This window comes from Pogona vitticeps, chromosome 5 (genome assembly GCF_051106095.1).
Source record: "Pogona vitticeps strain Pit_001003342236 chromosome 5, PviZW2.1, whole genome shotgun sequence".
Lineage (NCBI taxonomy): Eukaryota > Metazoa > Chordata > Lepidosauria > Squamata > Agamidae > Pogona > Pogona vitticeps.
The window spans coordinates 70,173,866-70,197,166 of NC_135787.1; the positions used below are offsets into that span (position 1 = coordinate 70,173,866).

The 23,301-nt window shown below is 46.5% G+C and overlaps 1 protein-coding gene across 1 annotated transcript; it reads left to right on the forward strand.

Annotated features, from left to right (window-relative positions):
• The first annotated feature begins 12,299 nt into the window (after positions 1–12,299).
• GSX2 (GS homeobox 2) lies at positions 12,300–20,834 on the forward strand. The gene is made up of 2 exons (XM_073002314.2): positions 12,300–13,174; positions 16,816–20,834. Exons 1-2 carry the CDS (start codon positions 12,499–12,501, stop codon positions 17,157–17,159), a joined length of 1,020 nt encoding a protein of 339 aa, XP_072858415.2. The 5' UTR covers positions 12,300–12,498; the 3' UTR covers positions 17,160–20,834.
• Positions 20,835–23,301: the final 2,467 nt, after the last annotated feature.

Consider the following 23,301-nt stretch of genomic DNA (forward strand, 5'->3'; position numbering starts at 1 on the left):
CTTTTGAAAAAGCCTTTCAACTGCTTCTAACAAGGCTTTGCTAGTTATCATGGCAGTGTTGCTAGAAGCCAAAATCCTACTGGGTTTCCTGCACATGTAAGAGCAGTTGTCCCATTTACTGGGCTGCCCATTGCACAATCAATTGAACAATTAGGCCATGAACATCTGTGTAATGATTAGCCTTGAAAATAACTGCTACTGCTTGTGTAAGCAACAGGATTCTGGTCAGAATAACCTGACATATGACTCTATGTCAGCATCATTCCTTGGAGCAGGTAGCCAGCTGAGATACCAATGAAACCACTTTACAAGTACAAGGAAGGAAGAAAAAGCAAATACTGTACTGTAACCATCTCAGATTTTAAAAGGGCAATATTTTTCTACCCCTCTCTCAGTCTAGAATTTCTGGTTATCTTCACATACATTGATGACATAAATGGTTACAGGAAACAGAGGAATACAATATCTGATTTTAATGTAAAGTGTTCTGCCTTCTAATTACTTCCCTTGAAAATATCAAAATAGCTATTTTTTTCCTTTTTGTCAGCAGCTGAAATTTGGTCTGATATTGGCAAGGTTAGTAGCCCATTAGGAGTGGATAAGATTTGGTAAATAGATGCAAAGGGATGGGGGCTTCATAACCCCCCTCTGTGTGTGTATGTGTGCACGTGCACACACACGTGTGTTTAGTAATAATGCCAATAACCTTTTTCATTTCTTGGCAAAACAGGAAGAAATTCAGAGACTTATTAACCCTTAGGGGGGATTATAGATACTGTATCAAAATTCAGATTAAGACTTGGAGGATATGTATAAGCATAAGCAGCCTTTCCATTTTGAGGGTTTTCTGAAAGGGCTCGATCTCTCCCTCTCCCTCTCTCCTGAGGATAACTGCTATGAAAAATGGCAGCATAGAGGCAGCCTATGGATAAAACAGACACAAAGGTTGGTGTGTTGGATGATGCAAGTCTGATTTCAGTGGAACTTAACACCCCCACTTTGAAGACGCATAGGATGACACCGTCCTCTTACCAAAGTTATCGCTCCTTTGCGATGTGAACCCAAATTCAATAACCACGACCATGGAAATGTGAGTCCAAGAAAGTTGGAGAGTAGTCCAGGGTGGTACCTTTATAAGTCCAGGTCAGCCATGTTCAAAGGGACTCCTCGACAGTAGTGGTGTTCCAGACTATTTGAGACATCATAACCACCACCACCAGTCCTGAGGTCTCATGGGAAATGCAGGTATGACCATCTGGGTAACCCCAAAGGGCCTGCTTGGTAAACCCAAGATGGCTGAATTCAGCCCATTCGCCTGCGGTGTCCTACCCCTGCCCTTAAAGCAGGTCAGAAATCAGGGAGCCCTGAACGCCCGACACAGGCAGACACGCTAAAAGTGTCCCTGCACACTTCGGCCTCACTACCTATTCAAGCGGAGAAGAGAGGACTTCATTTTCCGCCCACCTCGCACAACAGATCCTACGAACAATCAGAAACTTCACAAAGCCTTTTTTTAAAAAAGAGGGCGGAGGGGAGGACCTCTTGCTCCGCTTTCTGCTGATTGAACCCCTTAGTTCCTCTAATGCAGAGGGCCTTTTGATGTACTACAAAAGCGGCGCTACGCCCCAAGATTGTCTCTTTGGCCAGATCGACAGTGCTCGGCTTCTCTATCGACAGTTGCAAGGAAAATGGGACAGCGGGGCTGTCGAAACTCCCACGCTTGCCTGCACCCACTGGGACGACTCGCTTCGATTTCGGTCTCTCTGTGCGTGTGCGCGCGTGCGTGTGTCTGTGTTGACTCTTTCCGAAAGTGAAAGTTGAATGGGGGATGAACTGGGGGGGGGGGATGCGACTTTGGTCCAAAGAAAAATTTTAAAAGGCGTTCCTCGGAGTTGGCTTTGTAGCTTTTTCAGCTCCTGAAAGTGTTGCTTCCATGTGAAGTCAAAATCTACGATTATTCAAATGTTGGGGAGAGGGAGAGAGAACAGGGAAGACTTTTGTAAAGAGAGGAAGAAAGCGAGAAAATTAATATTGCAGCTGTTCTTCTGATTAATGAGAGATAATTGCTCTTGAAAAGTCACCCCTGTGGCATTTTGTTGTCTCCTGCATCTTTGTTCTTTCCCCCCACTATTATTGAGGACTTTTTCTCGAAGACTAAGCGGTTCTTTTCAATTTTTGGTATTCACAAAGTGTTGCCTGGTTACGGAGGAAGGGGGAAATCGGGGGGCTTGGTTGGGTAAGATGTGCCACAGGCAGGCGATATCACAATGCCACGCTCGGGAGAAAAAGGAGGGCTACAAGTTAACGATGCGCTTTCAATAAAACATTCATAGGCTTGTTCACGCTTTGAGAATGGACTCGTTAAGGGGAGCTGCCCCGGCTTCTGTTTGCCTTCCCTTTTTTTACACACGCGTGCGCACACATACGCTCCAGGCAGCCCTTGCTTTGGGAACTTTTTTGGGGGAAACCGCCATGGTCTGCCAAAAAGGAAAAACAACACGATAATGCTGATCCTCCTGGTGATGCTTGAAGACCCTTCTTTTGCCATCCAGGCCACCAAACTGGTTCCAGTCCGGAGCGGCTTGGGTTTCTACGACCTTGCCAGGCCTAAATACACTCAGCGCTTTTGGAAACGGTTTGTTGTGTTCGTTCGGATCCGGCTGGCCTTTAATTTCTTCATCGCCACCGTTATCCCAACATAGTTCGAAGCAAGTTACTTTTTTCCTGGGAATCTCCCAAATACTCGGGGAGTGATCGTCCGACGACGTTACTTCTCTGAGCTCTGCTTCTGCGAGTTTGCCGATCATACCACTCAAGAAAAAGCTGTTTCCAAACTAAGTGTGCGTATTGGGAAGCAAAACCCTACGCTTTGCGCACACTTTATCTCCCGCTGCGGCTCATCCTGCTGACTTCAAGGGACATGGCTGCGCCCTAACTACTCGCAGTCAGGACGCCTGAGTCACGGAGCTGTGCCTAGGACCGGTGGCTTCTGCAGGGAGACTCGATTGCGCAGTTATGACTATGAAGTTGGGCCCAGAGAGGGAAAAGGCAGATTTCGCTTTGAGGTTTCAACTCTTACAGTATAAGAAATAGCCGCGACTAAATCCCGTTGCCAGTCCATGGGGCAAGCTTTAAGTCTATGCGTGCACGCTTGGAACACACTCCCGTTGAATCCTGTGGGCTTTCCGCCTCCGCGTAAGCGCGCACGACAGGGGGGCTGTTCGGCTACCATCCTGAGCAGGCTTCCTGTCGTGGGAACCGAGACCAGGATCCCGAGGACGTTTGCTTCTCACTGGCTTCCAAAGGATCCTTCTGGCACAAATTAGAGATGACTCTTTGATCCTCAACACCGATCAATCACTTCCTTTTATATCCCGCCTTTCTTCCAAACGAGGTCAAGGCGGCGTCTGTGACTCCCCTCTTTCCCATTTTAACCTGGCAACAACAATCCTGCAGATTAGGTCAGGAGGGAGAGTGATCCGAGGTCACCCAATGAGTTTTCACGGCTTAGGCAGAACCGGATGCCTTGCTGAGCCGTGAAAAGCCTGCTACAGTATTCCTTTCTGCCAGGGGAGTGTCGGAGTGCAGGAGAAGGCTTTTGCTCTTTCCAGTGGGAAGGCCTACTGTGGAAAGTCCTGATCCTGGCCCCAGCCTTTATGAGACCCCATCAGCTTCTGGGCAAACACATCTTGGTACCAGTTTCTTGATTCCTGGGCAAAGCGTGAAACGTTGCCCTTTCGGATTACAATTCCCAGAACCCCCGGCTAGTTGAGGGAATCTGGGAGTTGTAGTCCAATTTTTTTCCCAAGCTTTTTTTTTAATGTTACATCCACACGCGTAACGGCTTGTTGTTGTTCTAAAGCCTGGGAAGAGTCTGGGAATAACGCGGGGTTTCGATCCTACAAGTTGCAAAGCAAAGCAAGCTGGGGCGACGGGGGAATTTCTTTTCGCTCAGCCCTGGGTCCAACCCCCTTTTTAAAAAAGGAGCAGGGAGGTGCAGCGGCAATTTTGTTACATTCGCATTTGTTACACTGCCTTGAACTGAAAGCAGACAAAGCTATCCTCTGTCACCCCGAGCAGAATGAAGGGAATCAAAGGATTTTCCTTTAAAAGGACTAATTTTCTCCTTGAATTATGAAAGTAATGGCAAGGTAACAGCCCGCGCTCTGTACCCAGCCGCTTAATACCTTCTAAATCCTTCCACGTGGCTCGACTAGTCGTGGCAATTAGAGCTCATTATAGGCTCATAAGAGCTCTCATTTCGGGGATTACTTAATGGACAATGAAATTTTATCGGACAGAATTATTGAAAAATAAAATTGTAACGAGGTCGATGTGATGTGGGCGCACGCCCTGCATCATTCCGCCTGGGTTGGAATATCTCGCTTTGCCGTCAAATCGCTGTTTCGGTTTATCCGGGGGGTGGGGGTGGGTGGGAACATGTTCTCTTTCCCGTCTCCTCCTCACTGCACTTGCTTTGTTAGAACGATTACAGGTTCAAATGCTGATTGCGGACGGGGGGGGGGAGTGGGGGTACGCAAGGGGAGGGGAGGGGAGATCTCATCGCCTCGGAGCTCCCGACAAATTAGTGGCCATTTCAAGGCAGGGCCCGATCCTCCTTGAACTGGTTTTACACTGATTGCCTTTTACACACACACACACAAACACACCCGAGCCCCAAGAAGCAGAAGCAGTCTCTTTCCCAATTTCAGTGATTGGTGAACCCCAGATTCTCTTATGCCATCGCGAGCAGACTGTGGCCCTGTGGAGATTGGTGAACTGCCTTTATCTCCCTTCGCCATTGGCTGTGCTGGCTAGCATTGAGGAGAGCTGCCCTCTGGCAACCTCTGGAGGGCCATCAGTCGCCCATTCCATGCTTCCGGCTAAGAGGGGAGAAAATGGTTTCTCCTTTGAAGTTTGATGCCGGTAGTCTGATTGGGGAAAGGGAACCCTCGCAGGAGTCCAGTACCAATCATTGAAAAAGATAAGTAAAGGTAAAGGCTCCCCTTGACATTTAGTCCAGTCCTGTCCGACTCTAGGGGGTGGTGCTCATCTCCGTCTGCAAGCCAGCGTTTGTCCAAAGACCGTTTCCGTGGTCACGTGGCCAGCACGACTAGACATAGAACACAGTTACTTTCTCACTGAGGTGGTACCTATTGATCTACTGGCATTTGCATGCTTTCCAACTACTAGGTTGGCAGGAGCTGGGACAAGCGATGGGAGCTCACTCTGTCGCCTCGATTCCATCTTACGATTTCTGGTCTTCTGACTTTGCAGCACAGAGGCTTTTGCGGTTTAACCTGCAGCGCCACCACGTCCCACTAGGATGTGGATTAAAAAGGCAATCCACCTTAAATGGCTACTTTAGGAAAGGGGGTAAAGGCCCTATAACCAAATTTGGCTCAAGGTGTTCTTAAATTCCAATACTGTAATTTGAATGGGACTTGAATGTACCCCAATGTGCATGGCTTGTGGTGACTTTATTTGCTTCCACAGTGATCTTAGTCTCCCCTCCCTTTCCCATATGAAGGCTCAAGACCCTTGAGTTACCACACTGCCTTGTTACCTAAACCGGAGGTTGGTGATGTGATCAGTGCTCTCTGCTCTGCTCTGTTCCCTTTGATGGTCAAACTGTGAGGAATTTCAGCCCATGGCTGTGATCTGCTAGATGCAGGGGAGGGGTCTCAGGAGACAGTTATCTAGTTGTCTATTGTGCTCCCAGAGGCATTCTGGTCGGGCCACTGTGAGATACAGGAAGCTGGACTAGATGGACTCTTCTTATGTTACCTGGCACATACTTTATGTGGCTATGTCTGCATCTCAGTCCCTAGGATCAATCTGTTCCTGACATTCAAGTCAGCATGTACATGGCATTGGTATCAATTGGATTGTGAGTTGTCTCTCCGACTTTGGACCTGCACGTTATTTTAGACCAACACTCCACTCCCTGAATATTGGACCTTCTGGATGGAGGTTCTGGGAGGTGAAGTCCAAAATGTCTGAAGAGCCAAACGCTGAGACCCACTGTGGAAGAAGCTCTGTACTAAAATCAGGGTTGTAGGTGGCTGGTATAAAGCCACAGTGAAGGTAAGGAGGAAAATAGGATCTGTTTGCCCTGTCCCCAACACTAGGGGCCTAAATTTGATTGGTAGTCCCAAATGGAACAGACCTACTGAATGGAACAGACCCACTGAATCACTTAATGTCCAGTAAGTCAATGCTTATGTAAGTCCTGTTGACTTAAAGAATCTATTCCAGTCGAGACTACCAAATGGAACCAAAATATTACCCTGCTCTCACTTGCTGTTGCAGGTTTTATTTTTCAGTATTGGCTGGTCTGTGGGTGAGTGAGTTTGAGGAGAAGAAATCTCAGAAGCAGTTCAGTTTTTTTTTTTCCAGAAGCAGCAGCAGTAAAGAAGGAAGGCTGACCAGCGCTGACCTGCCTCTCCTCCCGGTTTCCTAATTGTTGTCACAAGACCCAGGATTAGCACATTTCTGGAATAGCTGCCTGTTTACCCTCCCGAGACCCCACCATCCAGTAAACACTTTCTAATTGAATCCTAATCGCATTCAAATAGCAGCAGCGCTGGTCTCAGCTGCAATTCATAAAGCTTTAATTGCCACCCATAAATCCTTCCAGCCAACCAAGAAGGCTAGGACTGTGTGGAGGTAGCAACCCCACTATCCTCTGCTTGCCACACACAGAAGCCCCAGAGGAGGGAGGGACAGAGATGAAACCAAGGCTAGGGTTAGCCTTGGGGTAGCTGCGGCCTTCCACATGCTTTCTGGACTTCACCTCCCATACTCTCAAACCATGAGATAGGCTGGTGAGGGCTGATGGAAGGGATAAGTCTGAAAAATTTGGAGGGCCACGTATGGCCCACCACTAAGGTACTGCATGGGTTACAATTCAGATAAGCTGGGTGCCATTAGGTTCTCTTTATGGCAGGGGTAAGTACTGGTGTCCCCTAGAGTTTGATGGTCTGCAGCTCTCATGATCCAACACCACTTCCTATGCTGTTCAAGGCTGACAGGAATGGCACGGCACCAAAATAATTGTTGCTTTTACAACTGTTGCTTTTACAAAATCCAATATGAATATGCTTCAGAATCCAGAAGTGGCTGTGTCAACTTTTCTTGGCATCTTGGGGGCAGACTTCCCTAAATTGGGCCCTTCCAGATGTACTGGACCAAACCTCCAAGCACCCAAGTTCTGTTCCCATTGGTGCAATGGGCATTGCTCAGTCATGATACCCAGAGGGGCCCCACTTTGGGGAAGCCTGCTTTAATGTCACCAAATACAAGGGAGGATGGAGCTCTTGGGCTTTGAAGAGCTGGGTAGGAAAAAGGAATTGGGAGCAAAGCTTGAACAGGGGTGGGTGACTTGTGGCCCTTCAAATATTAGTAGGCTGCAGTTTGCAGACATCTTACTTAACATAGCCAAAGATGGGGGGGGGGGGGTTAGCAGAGATGAGAGCCAGCAACAGTTAGAGGGTCACACATTGCCCATTTTTCATTGGCCTGGGACTCTGGATTTCTAGGGTCAAGTCATCACTCAGCTGTTAAGTCCATAGGAGAAATTTGTGCCAGCTATTTTCTTTCAATCTAACCAATCCCATAGAGTTATAAGGAAAGGAAAAGAAGGGAATTCTGTGTTGGTCTCAAGCTGCTTGGAGAAAAGTTGCTTTAAAACATGAAAAATTAACTTGAAGCATGGTGCATGTAGTTAGCCCATCTTTTCTCTGTGCCTTGGCCCTCTGCTTCAGGTGTGAATGTCATTGAATGTCATCAGCAGACCCACATTCTATTGTTTTGCATGATGCGTTGTGTTCAAATTTGTGCATCTGGACTAATGCAGCAAGGAAGACCATGGTGGCTGATATGGATGCCATTGAGGCACAATTGAAAAGACAAGAGTCCCTGTCCAGAACAAGTGCTCACATAAAACCAGGACAGCACAATTAAATGGAGGGACTCAAACATCTAAGTGTGAGTTCTTGCATATTTCAGTGTCACCTTCACTTACAACAGGTTTCTTCTCCATTAAGCTTTGACTCCATGTAAAATTATCGGTGTCTCCTTCTAGGGCAGTGGTTCCAAGCTTTGGGTAACCCAGGTGTTCTTGGACTGCAACTCACAGAAACCCTGCCCAGCACAGTTGGTGGTGAAGGCTTCTGGGAGTTGCAGTTCAAGAACAGCTGGGTTACCCAAGGTTGGGAACCATTGTTCTAAGGGATGATTGTAGAAGTCTCACTAAAATGGGAAACTAGTTGAAAGTGCTGGAATATTTTGCTGGAAGCATCATCTCTGTGTGCTCCTCTCTGTCACAATGTCCAACGGGGACATTTAGGAGCACAGCTGCTTGCTTCTTTCTTTTCCTTCCCTTCTTTCTCCACTTTCCTCTTGCCCCAAAGAAAAGAACAGATCTTCCATTTCTTGTGTACTGGGTAGTCTTTTCTTCTTAACTTGCTAACATCCCCAGCTAGGGCTCCTCTCCTCCTCCTCAGACCTTGTGCTCAGATCCAACACAGGGTCAGCTAGCAAGTTTAGGTATCAGGGTTTCCTTTCAATGTATTTTCTGAACAAATTTCAGTAACTGTGTTTTCTTTAAATTCAGTCTCCACCCGGTTTACTGGTCCAGAGAGCAGAGAACCAAAGTAGTTCAAATGCCTACAGGAAACACCCTTGACTCTGCTGATTAAAAGGGATCCCATAACAGGCCTGAAATAATCAATAATCAAGCTAACCCCAAAAGATGTGGTATATCTGGATCTCCAGCTTCTGCCACCTGGGAAGGGAACATGTGGCCCTCCGGATTTTGTTGGACTGCAACTCCCATCAGCCTTAGCAAGCACAGCTGATGGTGAGGGATGATGGGAGATGTTGCCCAAGGATGTCTGGAAGACCACAAGCTGGCCTTCCCTGACTGCAAGTATTTGACAATGTCAGTGTTTGAAAACGTTCCTTTTTTGAATTATAATTGCAAGAATTCCCCTGCTAGAATGGCCATTGGTCAATGCTGGCCAGGAGCTGCTCGGAGGTGTAGTCCAAAACAGTAACTTCCAAGTTCTGCTTGTCGTTCATACAGAAGGGGCTTCTTCTTCTTCTTCAAATAGATTGGAGACCTGTCCGATCCGGCCCAAACACGGAGAGCATCTCTAAGTTCTCCCGTCTAATCCTCCACAAACTCCTTTCCATCTGATTCTGTGCGCCTTTCTTTCCGAGTAAATGCTCACAAGATTCCAGATTACTCCTTGCTTCTCCTGCTCGCTCTGAGCTTCATTCATGCTTTTCAAAGGCGATTTGTGGGTGTTGGGCCCAAATCAAGTGGAAATGGGATCGGCAGCAACCCCCCATCCTGAGCTGCCTGGATGATCTTCTCTCCATTAACTCTATAAGCCGCTTCTTAAACTCCCATGAAGCAGGTCATGGGGAAATCGCGTAATGTGCCGCGAAGTGTCTTGGGCCTCTTTCTAATGAAATCCGAAATGCTCAAGAATCGCCGAGCGCGCCTTCTCGCCATTTAGCCAATTTCCCTCGGCCTGATCGCCTCGGCGAACTTGGTGGAGATCAAAGGCGTCCTTCCGGCGGCGTTTTCTCTTTGCATTAAGCTTTCGGAGTGAAGGCCTGCCGCAACCATGGCCAAAGTTTGACTTGAAAGTCTTCCGTTTCGGCCCAGAAGCGCCCGGAGGAGTTTCAGGCTTTGAGGACTGAACTAATTGCCAATTTGACAAAATCCACGTTTCTTTTCTTTTCTTTTCTTTTCTTTTCCGTTTTCTTTCTTTCTTTCTTTCTTTCTTTCTTTCTTTCTTTCTTTCTTTCTTATTATTCTTTCTTTCTGGATTATTCCTGGGCTATAATCCTAGAGACACTGCCCTGGGTCTCCCTCCATAGGATCGGACAGATAAGACTGCGCAGAACAGTCCTGATTCGGTGAGACTAGCCTCTCTGTCTCGAAAGAAAGGTAGCAAAGAATCTTGTGGCACCTGAAAAACGGACAGGTTTTATTTCTCGGAAGTTTAGAGGACTGCGGTATATTGGGAAAGCAGGCTGCGGCTCAGGAAAACTTGTGCCAAATATATAGTCCATCAGGTACCCCTTTGGAAAGCTCTAAGTAGGCGTAGAATGCACTCTTATACGTAGAAGCTGGCCCCAACTGTGATTAGTGGCGCTTACTCCCAGGTAAATGTGCACAGGACTAGGAAACTTACATTGCGGTTTAGGCACATTTTCCTGGAAATAAGCATCACTGAATTATTATTATCACCAGTATGTCATAATTTTCCCTATCTCTGTCTCCATCTGCCAAATGTTTACAAGTAAATGCCACTGAGTTCAACTACATTTGTAGTGATCAATTGTGGTTTGAAGTAGTTGAAGTAGCCTGTCTTAGTTCTGGCACATCGACACCCCCTCCCCCGCTTCCATTGATTCCCGAGGAATCTAAAAGAAATGAGCTTATAGGGGAACAAGGTTAAGGTGAGCCGCTCATATCAAGGAGGGTAGAAGGCAACCAAATCTAGGACAACCTGTTCTTAGATTTTTTTTAAAAATGCACTTGAAATTGACAACAGACTGAGAACGAGGAGAGCAGGACACGTCTGGATTTCTGGAGGGCGGGGGGCATAAAAGGGTCTATTAAATTACATTTTTTTTTGGTCTTACTGACTCCATGAGAGTTGGGTTTTTTTTTCCGGGGGGTGTCTTATTGACCCTTTCGTATTTCTTCTCAAACTCCTCTAAATCTGTGAGGTTATTATGCTTACTCAGAAATGTCCTATCATGTCTGTACAGCTTATTCTTTTCTAGCAATTATGTTTAGAATTATAACAATATAAGAAATATTGTCAGTTTTACAGAGAGTGGTATAATGTCATATATGCCGATTTCCCCGTTTTTTTTAATATGTGTAATGTATACACACATTTTTCCCAATTCGAAACAAGTTTATTGGGAAGCAAATCTGAGCTCAGGTTCCGATTCTGCATACGGTAACAGGTTCAGTAAATCTCTATAGGACTTAAAACTTGCTCCTGAATGAATTTTATTGAAGTCAGTGAGAGCTACTGCCAAATGAATATTTAAATCTAAAGCTTTGAACTTCTAGAAATAAATTAAACCGTTGTTGAGGGCGCAAGGGAAGAACCACACTGAAAATAATTCGCCTGCTGTAAACTTTATTTTCAGTGGAAAAGGAGGTCTCAAAACTCTAAAATGAGTTTTGAAATTATATGCAGGAAACTATGTCCTCAAGGTCATTTTGAAGTTGAAATAGCTGGAGGCATCCTATCTGGAAAGAGTGCCCCGAAGCTCCTAAAAGCCTATCCCCAGCAGGCAAATCCGAATTCAGAGGAACTTACTTAGTTTTGAACGTATTAAATTCTAAAGAACTTACTTTCCCGTAAGTGTGGATCAGAACACACTCGCTTTCCCGTGTTACCGTGTGAACTTTAAAACTGCTCTACATTTCTTCTTTTAAGATCGATGGATCGCACCCCTAGCTGAAAGCACCTATGCACGGACCAGTAGGATTTTAGCAAAATCCCAGTCCTTACTTTTCTTTCTATGTGACATGACTTCCTCGCTCGCCCCTGGTGGAAAAGACGCCTGAAGAAAATAAAGAGGGACAGTGACCAGAGCTTTAATGTGTCATCCCAAAATAAGAAGCGGGAGGGAGACCTAAACACGTGGCGGGCTTGGCTTCAGCAGAGAAGCCACTGTTGCACATGGTGAGGCTTAAAAGAGGTTACTTTAAAAATAAGAAGAATGATTGATGAAACAAGAGAGAAGATGAGAAACGGTTGGTCTCAGCCGCCTTCCATTTTCTCTCGTTTTGTTGCCTTCGAGTTGTCGCGACTTGCGACGAAACCCCACCAACCCATCAACAAAATTGTCCCATCGAGGCTTAGCCTTCCAGCCAGAAGAGATTGCCGTCGGAACAGGTTGCCGTCGGAGGAGCCGGGCAGGTGCGGCTCCTCGCCTTTCTGACCGACTGGCGGCGGCGGCGGCATCTTGAAGTTCCAGTGAAATCAACCAAACGCGCGCACGTAACATCTTCTTTCTCGATCCCCTCCTTTCTCTGTTTTGTCTCAGGCAGGCAGGGAGGCAGGGAGGCAGGGAGGGAGGGAGGGATGGAAAGTGGGTGGGTGGGTATCCTCTGAAAGGACTCCCCAATAAGGAGCCCGGGGAGCTTTCCATGAACGTCGACCTCCAGGCATCACGTGTTAACAAGGTGCTATAAATCCCCACGCCGGGAGTAGGGGGGGGGAGAACCAGGGGAGGTCTCCAGAGAAGTGTGTGTGTGTGTGTAGGGGGGAGTGTTGATGTTGAAGACCAGCCCTCTCCAGAGCCCCCCTTTGTTCGCCTCTCAGACATAAGCACCTTCTGGGCTCGCCGGAGGGCTTTGGCAGAAGAGGCTCGGCCCCAAGAGTACCGGCCAAGAGGGACGCACGCACGCAGGGAGAGGGAAGCGCCACCGACCCGACGGCCCCCTCAGCCATGTCGCGCTCCTTCTATGTGGACTCGCTCATCATCAAGGACTCGGCGCGCCCGGCGGCCTCCTTGCCGGAGCATCATCATCACCACCACCACCACCACCACCCGCCCCCTGGGCAGGACTTCCTCATCCCGCTGGGCGTGCCGTCGCCCCTGGCCGTGTCGGTGGCCGCCTGCCCGTCGCGCAAGAGCGGCACCTTCTGCGTCTGCCCGCTCTGTGTCACCTCGCACCTGCACGCCTCGTCCAGGGCGGCCGCGGCGGCGGCCGGAGCAGCCCCCGGAGGCGGCGGCGGAGGGGCCCCCGCCAGCGCCAGGAGCGGAGCCGGTGGCGGAGGAAGCGCCGCCGCCGCCGCCGCCGCCGCCATTCCGCTGCTCAAGGGCCACTTCACACCCGCGACCGCGGCTGCGGCACCAGGAGGCGGCGGCGGAGGAGGAGGAGGAGGAGATGCCCAGTATTGCCCGCGGATGAGCCACGCTCCGCAGCAACCGGCCCCGCAGCCACAGCAGCCGCAGCCGCAGCCTCCACAGCCGCCAGGGTCGGTGGCCTCAGCCGCGGCGGCGGCAGCAGCGGCAGCGGCGGCGGCGGCGGCAGCTCACGCCCTGGGCGGCCACCCACCTGTCTGCACGGCGGCTGCCTACAGCATGAGCGACCCGCGGCGATTCCACTGCCTGGGCCTGGGTAGGAATCTTGACCTCCGACCCCCTCCCGCCCCGCATACCTTATCGGGGGGGGGGTCTAGGGGATTGGGACTTGGGACGAGGTGCGAGGGGCAAGGGAGGAGGCAGCTAGCTGAGGCAGGCAGGCAGGCTTTCCCCCGTGACAGTGGCTCTTTTCTCCGGCAGCCCGAAGATCAAAAGCGCATCCCCGCAATCTGAAGATTTAAGGCTGTCAACCTACTCGGACGAAAAGGTCGCTTAGAGTAACACCGCCGCAATCCCTCAAGTTGGCTTTTTGTAGAGACTTATCTCTAAATATCCTATTACTGAAATAGGATTACCTTCCTCCAGCCCATACATTCACATCACCATCCCTCAATTGGGGAGAGCGCATTTCCGTTGTCTCTCCAAGAAAGTTAGTTTCTAAGTTTTGAAAGGAAGCCCCGCCGACTGCCTGAAAGATCCTTACGTCTTTCTCCCTTTGCTCCTGGGACTAGGGGAATCCAGGTACTTCTTAAGTAGCCCCACATACTTCTGGAAATACTCCCCAGTAATCCTCCATTTCCTCTCCTCAATTCAGAAGCTAAAAAGCCTGGAGACTGGCTGCACAACAGCGTGACAGCCCTAATTTAGTGCGTGTTTCATATTCCGGAGTAGGTGAGGAAACGATTCTAAGCGGCTTTGGAGAGCCTGGCGGGGGGAGGGGAAGAGGGGAGACCCAGCGGATGTAGTCCTCGGTTTGCCCCCCCCCCCCGGCCCTTGGATCAGGACGCATGTGAGTAAGGCACAATGTCCCTTGCAGATTTGTGCTTTAACCCGAGAATGTCCATAGAAAAGGAAGGCTCTGCTCCCCACTCCCCACCTCTAGCCCCAGCAACAGGTGCAGCAGATGGAGAGGCGACTGGTTCTAGCTCCGAGCAAAGAGAAGGAATCTGTGTGTGCCTCTTTGAAACAGATTGTGTATCTTCTGGTTCACCATGCTAAACCAGAGCCAAGCGGCATAGGGCTTCTGACACTTCTCTCTCCGTTCAAGGGATCTCAAGGGCTTCACTAGAAGGTTTCCTTTGTTAGATGATCAGGGTCTGAACTTAAGACTTTCAGGCCGTATCAAGGTTCAATTCAGTGAGATGGGCTTTTCCAGAGTCATAGGTTTCAAGGTATGCATTTGACCTTAGAACACACTTTGGGATCTCATCAGCACAGCTCTGGGTCTGGAATAAGTGCTTTAGTCTCAATCTGGAGTCAGGATTAATCTCAGTCTGGGTTTGAATTCAACTGATGTGAGACCAGCTGTGGGGTCTTAAACTACAGACCAGGGCCCAATCTCAGTCTGAATCTGCAACCCATAGTAACCATAATATAATTGGTCTGCTTGCAATCCACATAGGTATTCTGGATTAATACAGAGACCCTTTTTGGTAGCTCCAAATGGCTGACTCAGGCTGGAGTAAATCAGCAGGGACAGGTTACAGGGAATGGTTTGAAGGTCTTCATTTGTCTGGCCACTCCAAGTCAAAGGAGTCTTACCATCTGGATGATATTCAAGGGACAATAGTGTTGGTCTGTTTCAGGATTCAATTTAAAAAAAAACATGGAGATTTGTAGCACTTTTCAGACTAACAGATTTATTTCAGGGTCAGCTTTCCTGAGGTGCAAAGTGTTGTAACTTTTAATTTAGGTTACTAATTGTTTGTGGGAGAGCCCTGTTAGAAGATCCCTTTGTTTGGCAGAGTAGAGCTGTAACAGCATCCCCTGTAGGCATTTGAACCCACTTTGTTTCTCTTTTCCTGGGAGCAATAAACCAGGCATACTGTAGTCCGAGCTTAAAATAAAGTAGATACTAAGATTAATTTAGAAGATACAAATAAAAAGAAAGCCTGTCTGAAACTTTTGCTAGGAACCCTATGGTGAAGGAACATCTCAAAGAGATGTTCACAGATTGAAAGTAAGAAGAAGACAAGAAATGTAACTCTTTCTTTGCAGCAATAGGAAGGTTAAGAAACAACAGATACAGGCTACTCCACTTCCAAACACCCCATAAAGCATTTGTAACATAGAGGTGTGTGGGGGAGGAAGGAATGCTTTCAAAAAAGTCTTCCAACACAATCCACCACTTCAGATACACTTCACACATTGGTGAATACAGTTTCTCCAGCATGTAAATGGTTGTAGGGAATTATACTGGGGATGAGGAGATATTTACTTTTTTAAAAAAAGGCATCTTCTTGGTTGAGGTGTAAAAATGTAAAGGTGAGGTTCCTGATTTCCTGTTGGCTTGTCCAGCTACCTGGTTTGGTGAAGGAAAGTGTTTTCTCCAAAAGCTGATCCACAAAAAGCTACTCAGGAAGTGTGTAAGAAATAAAACAGGTGAAATCAGAATGTACCACTTGAAATTGGGGTGCAGCTCTGGAGCATTTAGTGAATAAAGGAAAGAAAGCAAGGCTTGAAGTATGCACACTGCCTAACCTCTTTCAGACAGTTTTATTACTTTCAACAGGAGCTGAGTTTCCAGCCCAGAGGTGTTGCCTTGTGAACAGTGTTAAGCCCTTGGTTAAAATGATACATTATTAGACCAATAGTAGAGTAGATAGGCTTTGCTGTGTCCTAGAGATCTTCATCTGGCACAAATGTGGCAAGACAGGGGACACCTGTTCTTCCAGTTACACCCTGAATTTGAAATAAGATCACTTTTAACTACTTGGGCAGAGAGTTATTCTTTTTCTTCTCCATAATACTGGAAATGGAAGCCATTCACATTAAAGTTATGTATAGTAGGGGCAGAATCAGTCTTCTCATGGTGTAAAATGAAATCTGTGGATTTTGTTGCTAGGAAAGATGGTTAGAGTTGGTATGTCAGGTAGCCTGGGATTCAGACAAATCCATGTAAAGCCAATCTATCATTGGCCAGTAGTCATGATGGCTTATATAGAAGCCTCCAAGTTTGGCTTGTGGACTAGGTATAACTTTGATCTGGTCCAGCAGGACTCCCCAACAGAGAACCTGTCTCCAGAGTGGGGAATTCATGATGGTCCAGATTCTGCCAAACTGCAGCTCCTGCAGTCCTTCAACATTAGCTAGACTGTCTGGGACTGATGTGGACTCAAGTCCAAAGGAATCTGGAATGCCACAGGTTCACCAGCCCTGATGTATTGATGTCCAGCACTCTTTATTTTTCACCCAGGACTTTAGTTCCCCAAAGAATGATGTGCAGGTCCCAAGTTGCCCAAAGAGCTCTGCTTTACTCAAGAAGTGCATTTCCTTGTAGTAGACATGGTAGATCTCAGAAAAAATTATCATTATCATTATCATTATCATTATCATTATGATGATGATGATGATGATGATGATGATGATGATGATGATGATGATGATGACAACAGTTTTCCGAATCCTCTATCCAGCACGATCAATTTGGGGAGAGGTGTTTTGTTGTTTTTTTTTTTTTTAAGTTAACTTCCCCAAACTCTGTATGCTCGGTGAGAGGAACTCTGCACTGGCTTGTGAGCGCCTTTTTGTATTCTAAGGTTCAGCCAAGGTATAGTACGCTGATGCTCTTCCTGTCAAGTTTTAACCGGGGCTGATTCTCTCTTCCTTCACCCCCACCCCCACCCCCACCCCCACCCCCCGCTCCCACAACATCTTCCTCCCCTCCGCCTTCTGCAGGAGCCTCGGACGGGGCAAGCCCGTTGCAGAATGGCAAGCGGATGCGCACGGCCTTCACCAGCACGCAACTGCTGGAGCTAGAGAGAGAATTCTCTTCCAACATGTACCTGTCTCGGCTGCGGCGAATCGAAATCGCCACGTATCTCAACCTGTCGGAGAAACAGGTGAAGATCTGGTTCCAGAACCGGAGGGTGAAGCACAAGAAGGAAGGCAAAGGCACCCAGAGGAATACGCACAGCGGCTGCAACTGCAGCAGCAACCCAGGACGTTACCCGAGGTCTGAAGACGAAGAGTCGCTCTCTCCGGCTTCGGGCAACGAAGACAAAGACGTCTCCCCTTTATGAACGGACAGACATCCTTCTTGGACTTCGAGGATCGCTCGTCCTGCCGGGCAACGGCAAGCAGAGATCAGAGCCGCCAGGAAGGCGGGAGAAATGACGCTTCGGAGCTCTGTCCACCGCGCTGGTGCTAGACCGAGTGGAACGGAAGGCGCCGGTCGAATGAAGCAATGCGGATTCTGCAGAAGCCAGCGAGATTCATGCCCGCTCACCCGCCCCAATCCTGTATGGGCCCGCAGTCCCTGCTTTCCGGTCCCACAGTCTTGGCTTTCCCTATAAGTAGGAAGGAGGGTGAGAACCTTCTCTTCCCAGGTCCAAAAATTCGAGGGAGGGAGAATCTTATCCAAGTCAGATTTATGGGGAAAAGTTTAGAAAATGAAAAACTTTGGTCTTAAAAACTCTCCATCCTTTTTTGTACAAATCTTTATAAAAAATGGGCAATGGAAGAACCCGAATTATAGTTGTGCTGATTTTCTGGCTTATTATTGTGAATAATTTTATATCAGATTTATATTTATATTTATTTAAATAAAGGAGGTGGATTTTGCTTTTGTAAAAGAAAATAGGACTCTATTTTTAAAAAAATGGTTGCCCCAAGTTTCTTTCAAAAGAAAAGGTTTGACAGCACAATCCTATGGCAACTTTATTGAGAAATAAATCATCATCATAGAACTACAGAACAGGAAGGGATACTATGGATCATCAAGTTCAAACTCCCAAACTTTGGTTCCACAGGCAGATACTTAAACCATGGAGTTATCCAGCAGTATCTTGCTATACAGTCAGTAAGACTTACTCCCTACTATGAGTATTCATGCTTGAAGCTTTAGGAGTAAGTTGTCTAAAGACTTGAGAATTAAATTTGGAGAGGGAGGAGCTACTCAGCTTTTCTAAACCTAAACCTGCTTAAAATCCATGAAGTTGAATGTAAAGGTAGTTTATAAAGTGAATTTGGGGACTTCAACTAAATGCAATGTGAGTGAAAGAAAGGCTACTTACTGTTCAAGAATCTGCTTCAGAGTGAGAGCCCCCTAGTGTTTCTGATGTTATTGGACTCCCCACAGATGGTCTCCCCTCCTTTCCACATGAATAAGCATGGCTACTAGTCAGATATGATAGGAATTATAAAGAAGCTACATATTCCCCCGCTCTTGTTGTAGGGGGTCTGGAACAACAATTGATGGAGAGGCAGGGGATCTCAGAAAAGAAGAGAAATAACTTGTTTCTTTCTTGCTTCCCTACCCTACTCAAACATTCCCTTCATATGCTATAAATTGATGAAAGAGTCAGCTGCCAGATTTGAACTGGAACATTTTATTGCAGGGCCCCTCACCATTTGGCAAAGTGAGGTGGTTGTCTCTTCTGAAACCCCCGGCCATTCTTCTCTATCTAAGGATAAAACTGTGCGTGCTGCATGGCTTGTCTTCACCCCCTAAATTGACCTGTAGTGGTGCAGTGAAGGATTCTTTGTGTCTGTTGACACATGCTTCAGTTGCCAGTTGAATCATCCAATGTCTATGGAGCAGAGGGGGAGTCAACTTTTCTTTGCCTCAGGCAAAAAAGTCTTGGGCTGCCACTGCTCTACTGCCATATTTGTTACCTGACATCAATCAGCTTATAGCAACCCCTAACAGGGTTTTCACACTAGGTGAGATATTTAAGGAGTGGGTTTACCAGTTGCACGCCCCTAGTGAGTTTCCATGGTTGAGTGGGGATTTGAACCCAGGTCTCCTGAGTACTATGGAAAACTTTCTTCTGTTGAAGGCAACATACCTGGGTGGGCGGTGGTGGTCCATTGGGTGCTGTATGTTGGGGATTAACAGGGCCATAACAGAAAATGAGCTTACCTCCTTTCTGTTATCCCATATTTCTCCCTTCCCAACCCTGACACTTTTAAAATCATGTCCAGAGCTGCAGGTTGCCTACCCTCAGTACATAGGATTGGGGAAAATATTTCTGATAAGTGAGAAAGGGGGCGAGAGGAATCATCATTTTCTCTTCCTTCCATCTGAAAATAATCCAGATAATGTTGGAGGAAGAGTTTTCTGTTTCATGACACATATTGGTGTGATATGAATTCTTCTCCAAGGTTGCATATATAGGTGTTGTGGAAGTGTAGTAGAGTTTCTGAAGGAGAAAAATGTCCTTCACACTTTCTTTCTATTTAGACCTTCTGAAACTCTCTCTCTCTCTCTGTGCGTGCACATGTGTGCACGCGTGTAAAAGATCTCACTGCTCCTGAGGCAAGCAATGTATTTTCACATTTTTGATGCAAAAAAACCCCCTCTGAATCCACAGATCTGCAACAAAATATTTTCAGAATCAGAATGGGTATACAGTAGAATCTATGCCATTTTTTTAAAAAACTGAAATTTGGCATGGAGGTCAATATGGGTATTGATGAATATGAGGAGGTGACTCTGGGCTTACTAGCCAACTGTTCTGGGTTATTATGGTGAAAGGGGTGACCTCTGTCAACTATCAGATCCAAATATGCTGATTTCACATGTGCTAGCAGAGCAGCCTGTACTGATATAAACGCAGCTGTATTGAAAGTATTTCCCTGACTCTCCTGTGAAAAGTCTTGAACAAATCCCCCTGAAGGTAATGGAGTGGGCCTGTGGGAATTATGTCTTCCCAGCTGCTCAAGAAAATTGTTTCAAGGGCAAGATAGAAATCCTGCAGTGGGGAGTTGCTCTGTTTTTATTAAGAGCAAGCTAAAATTTCTACTGTTAGGACAAGATGTGAATAAATGGAAAACAATGTATGATAGAAAACTGTATATGGAATGTTACAGTGCTTAACACCAATGGTAAGTAGATAGAACAATAAACATGGTGCTCATGGCAACTGATTGATTGATTGATTGATTCTGTCTATGAAACAAGCACTGACTAATGCACAGAAAAGCTATCTTTTTTCATATAACAATGCAAGCAAGCCACCATATTGAATTAGAATCTGCTACTGAAGTTTTGATTTTTTTTTTTTAAGGCGAAGAAGAGGGGAGGAGTACTAGGATTTTGGTTATTTCTTTTGCTAGCATAAACCAGAAACTCAAAAGCTTGAAGAGATTTAGTCTCACAAGCCTTCCTTTGGGACACATACTCTAGTCCTTTTATAGTAAAAAGTGATCACTCTATCTTCATCTTAAAAAGAGAGAGAGAACTGAGGTTGGCTCCCAGTCATCAGCTGTAGTTACAATTACAAGGAAAGAGACAAAATGGAGTTTCTAGGCATGGAGAAAACTTTTATGCTTGTTTCTTGAAGTGCAGTCAGAGAAGAAGACAAACAACAACAACAAAGGTACCCAAAGCAAACAGGAAGAAGGACCTGACCCAATTATAGAAGTGGGGGAAAACTCTACCAATCAAGTTAGTAGCAATGACTAAAAACAATAGGGCGTGTCCCCTCCCACTGACACTCAGTGTTAAGGCATGCAAGATCACAGTTTCCCCAAAATCTAAAAGTGTGATCTTCATCAAAACTACAATATATCCTTGCCTCCTAGAACCAACAAGGTCAACACTTGCCATTTCATAGCTATGGATGATGCTTTGTCACCATTGACCACTGGGGTTTTCTACTTTTTCTACATTTACAAATTATGAGGTTTCCTCAGATACATTTTCCTTTCAAAGATACTTTGAATTGTAAATATTGTGACTTTAAACCGGCTCCCATGCTGTCAGCACCCATCACTTAAGGTAACTAACATGACAGGAATAGGCAATTGTGGCCCTCTAGGTGCTATTGGACTGAGACACCAGGAACCCCAGCCATTCTAGTCAGCCAATCAGTGCTGAGGGGTTAATGGAGCTGGCATCAAGCAACACCTGGAAAGCCACAGCCCCTTACTCCTGTATGCAAAGGAATGTATATGTGGATCTGTCTATTCATTCATGCAAGGTTTATGACTAATGGGTTTTCTCCTATTGGTTACTGTAGCATTCTCTAAAAACATCTTAGACAGACATATAAGTTAATTAAGTTGATTGATCATTAAGTTCAGAGAAAACTGAGGTTTTCTCTGTAACTTTCAAATGGCAAAAAAACCCAATAGGTTACTTCTAAGTGATGAAAAAAAAGTGCAATCACAAACTAGCCTCATCCTAGCCAAAGCCTTGTAACTGGATGTGCAGTACAACAAATTGCCCTCTGGAGTCCTCGTCGTCGCTGCCGTCATTTAGTCATTTAGTCGTGTCCGACTCTTTGTGACCCCATGGACCAGAGCACGCCAGGCCCTCCTATCTTCCCCTGACTCCCGGAGTTGTGTCAAATTCATGTTGGTTGTTTTGCAGACACTGTCCAGCCATCTCATCCTCGGTCGTCCCCTTCTCCTCTTGCCATCACACTTTCCCAACATCAGGGTCTTTTCCAGGGAGTCTTTTCTTCTCATGAGATGGCCAAAGTACTGGAGCCTCAGCTTCAGGATCTGTCCTTCCAGTGAGCACTCAGGATTGATTTCCTTTAGAATTGATAGGTTTGTTCTCCTTGCAGTCCAGGGGATTCTCAAGAGTCTCCTCCAGCACCGCAATTCAAAGGCATCAATTCTTCGGTGGTCTGCTTTCTTTATGGTCCAGCTCTCACTTCCATACATCACGAGAGGAAAAACCATAGCTTTGACTATTCGGACTTTTGTTGGCAAGGTAATGTCTCTGCTTTTTAAGATGCTGTCAAGATTTGTCATCGCTTTCCTCCCAAGAAGCAGGCGACTTTTAATTTCGTGGCTGCTGTCTCCATCTGCAGTGATCATGGAGCCCAGGAAAATAAAATCTGTCACTGCCTCCATATCTTCCCCTTCTATTTCCCAGGAGGTGATGGGACCAGTGGCCACGATCTTAGTTTTTTTGATGTTGAATTTCAGACCGTTTTTTGCACTCTCCTCTTTCACCCTCATTACAAGGTTCTTTAATTCCTCCTCACTTTCTGCCATCAGAGTGGTGTCATCTGCATATCGGAGGTTGTTGATATTTCTTCCGGCAATCTTAATTCCGGCTTGGGATTCCTCCAGTCCAGCCTTCCGCATGATGTATTCTGCATACAAGTTGAATAAGCTGGGGGACAATATACAGTCTTGTCGTACTCCTTTCCCAATTTTGAACTGGAGTCCTACACTTGCCTTAAAGTATTACCTGTTCTGGCTAATAACATTATCTCAGTCCCACTTGCAGCCATAGCCTCCCAGGACAGAACTATGTCTTTGAATTCACTGGTGATCAGTGCAAAACCTCAACCACCACCAGCAGCAAACATGCTTCTTCCCCCTTCATTGCCCTCCTTGCTCAGCTGATGAATGCTTAGGCATAAAGCTATCCTTGAGTCTCCTTTTCACCTTATATTGAGCCCACATACCCTGTGGCAAGAACATTTGATTTACTGGACATTTTTGGACTTTACCTTCTACAAGATCTAGCCAACAAGGCTGATGGTAAGGGATCCTGGGAGTTGTAGTCCAAAACATATGGGGTCGAAGATATCCCATCCCTGCCCTGCGGATTTCTTTTACTCCTGACAATCTTAGCAGTGTCTTCAATTACATGAAATTGTAACGTTGAGGAAATTACAGCCATGAGTACCAATGGTACTGAACAGTGGACTTCAGGAACTAAGTATGTGGCCCAGGAGCCCCTGAGGGAGGGTCAAATAATTGCCACTACTGGGAAGAGGAAACAGACACAAAATTAACATCTAGCATGGGCAGATGCCTACAGAACCTGTGGCAGCCTTATTTCCTGCTCTTTAAACGAACAAACATCACCAAAAAAATTCCACCAGATGATGTTACATGGCGAAGGCCCTGAAGCCTAGACTTATACGTCTTCAGGGGCACTTGGAGAAAATCAGGATGGTTGTACAGATAGAGACAGACTTGATTTATGGGAGAAGGTAAAACTTAATTGGTTGGTGTATAACTTGGTTGGAAGAGAATGGTGGTAGCAAACATGTACAAGACTGCAATGAAAAACAAAGAACCTAAGGAGGTTTTAGCAGTGTGGATGCACAAGGGTAAGTTCTCATCCCAAGCCTGTGGAAAATAACAAAACAGTCCCTCTCATGTGTCAAGAAAGAGTTTTTACTTTTCCCAATCTCAAGCCACAAACATCAGCCAGAACTATGAGCATGCATGAGTGCTTGTTTGCCTCTG

What these genes read in the sequence shown, in the direction of transcription:
- GSX2 (XM_073002314.2), top strand. Translation starts at nt 12,499, where the DNA reads ATGTCGCGCTCCTTCTATGTGGACTCGCTCATCATCAAGGACTCGGCG. An exon ending in ATTCCACTGCCTGGGCCTGG is followed by an intron (nt 13,175 to 16,815) that starts GTAGGAATCTTG and finishes CGCCTTCTGCAG; the next exon opens with GAGCCTCGGACGGGGCAAGC.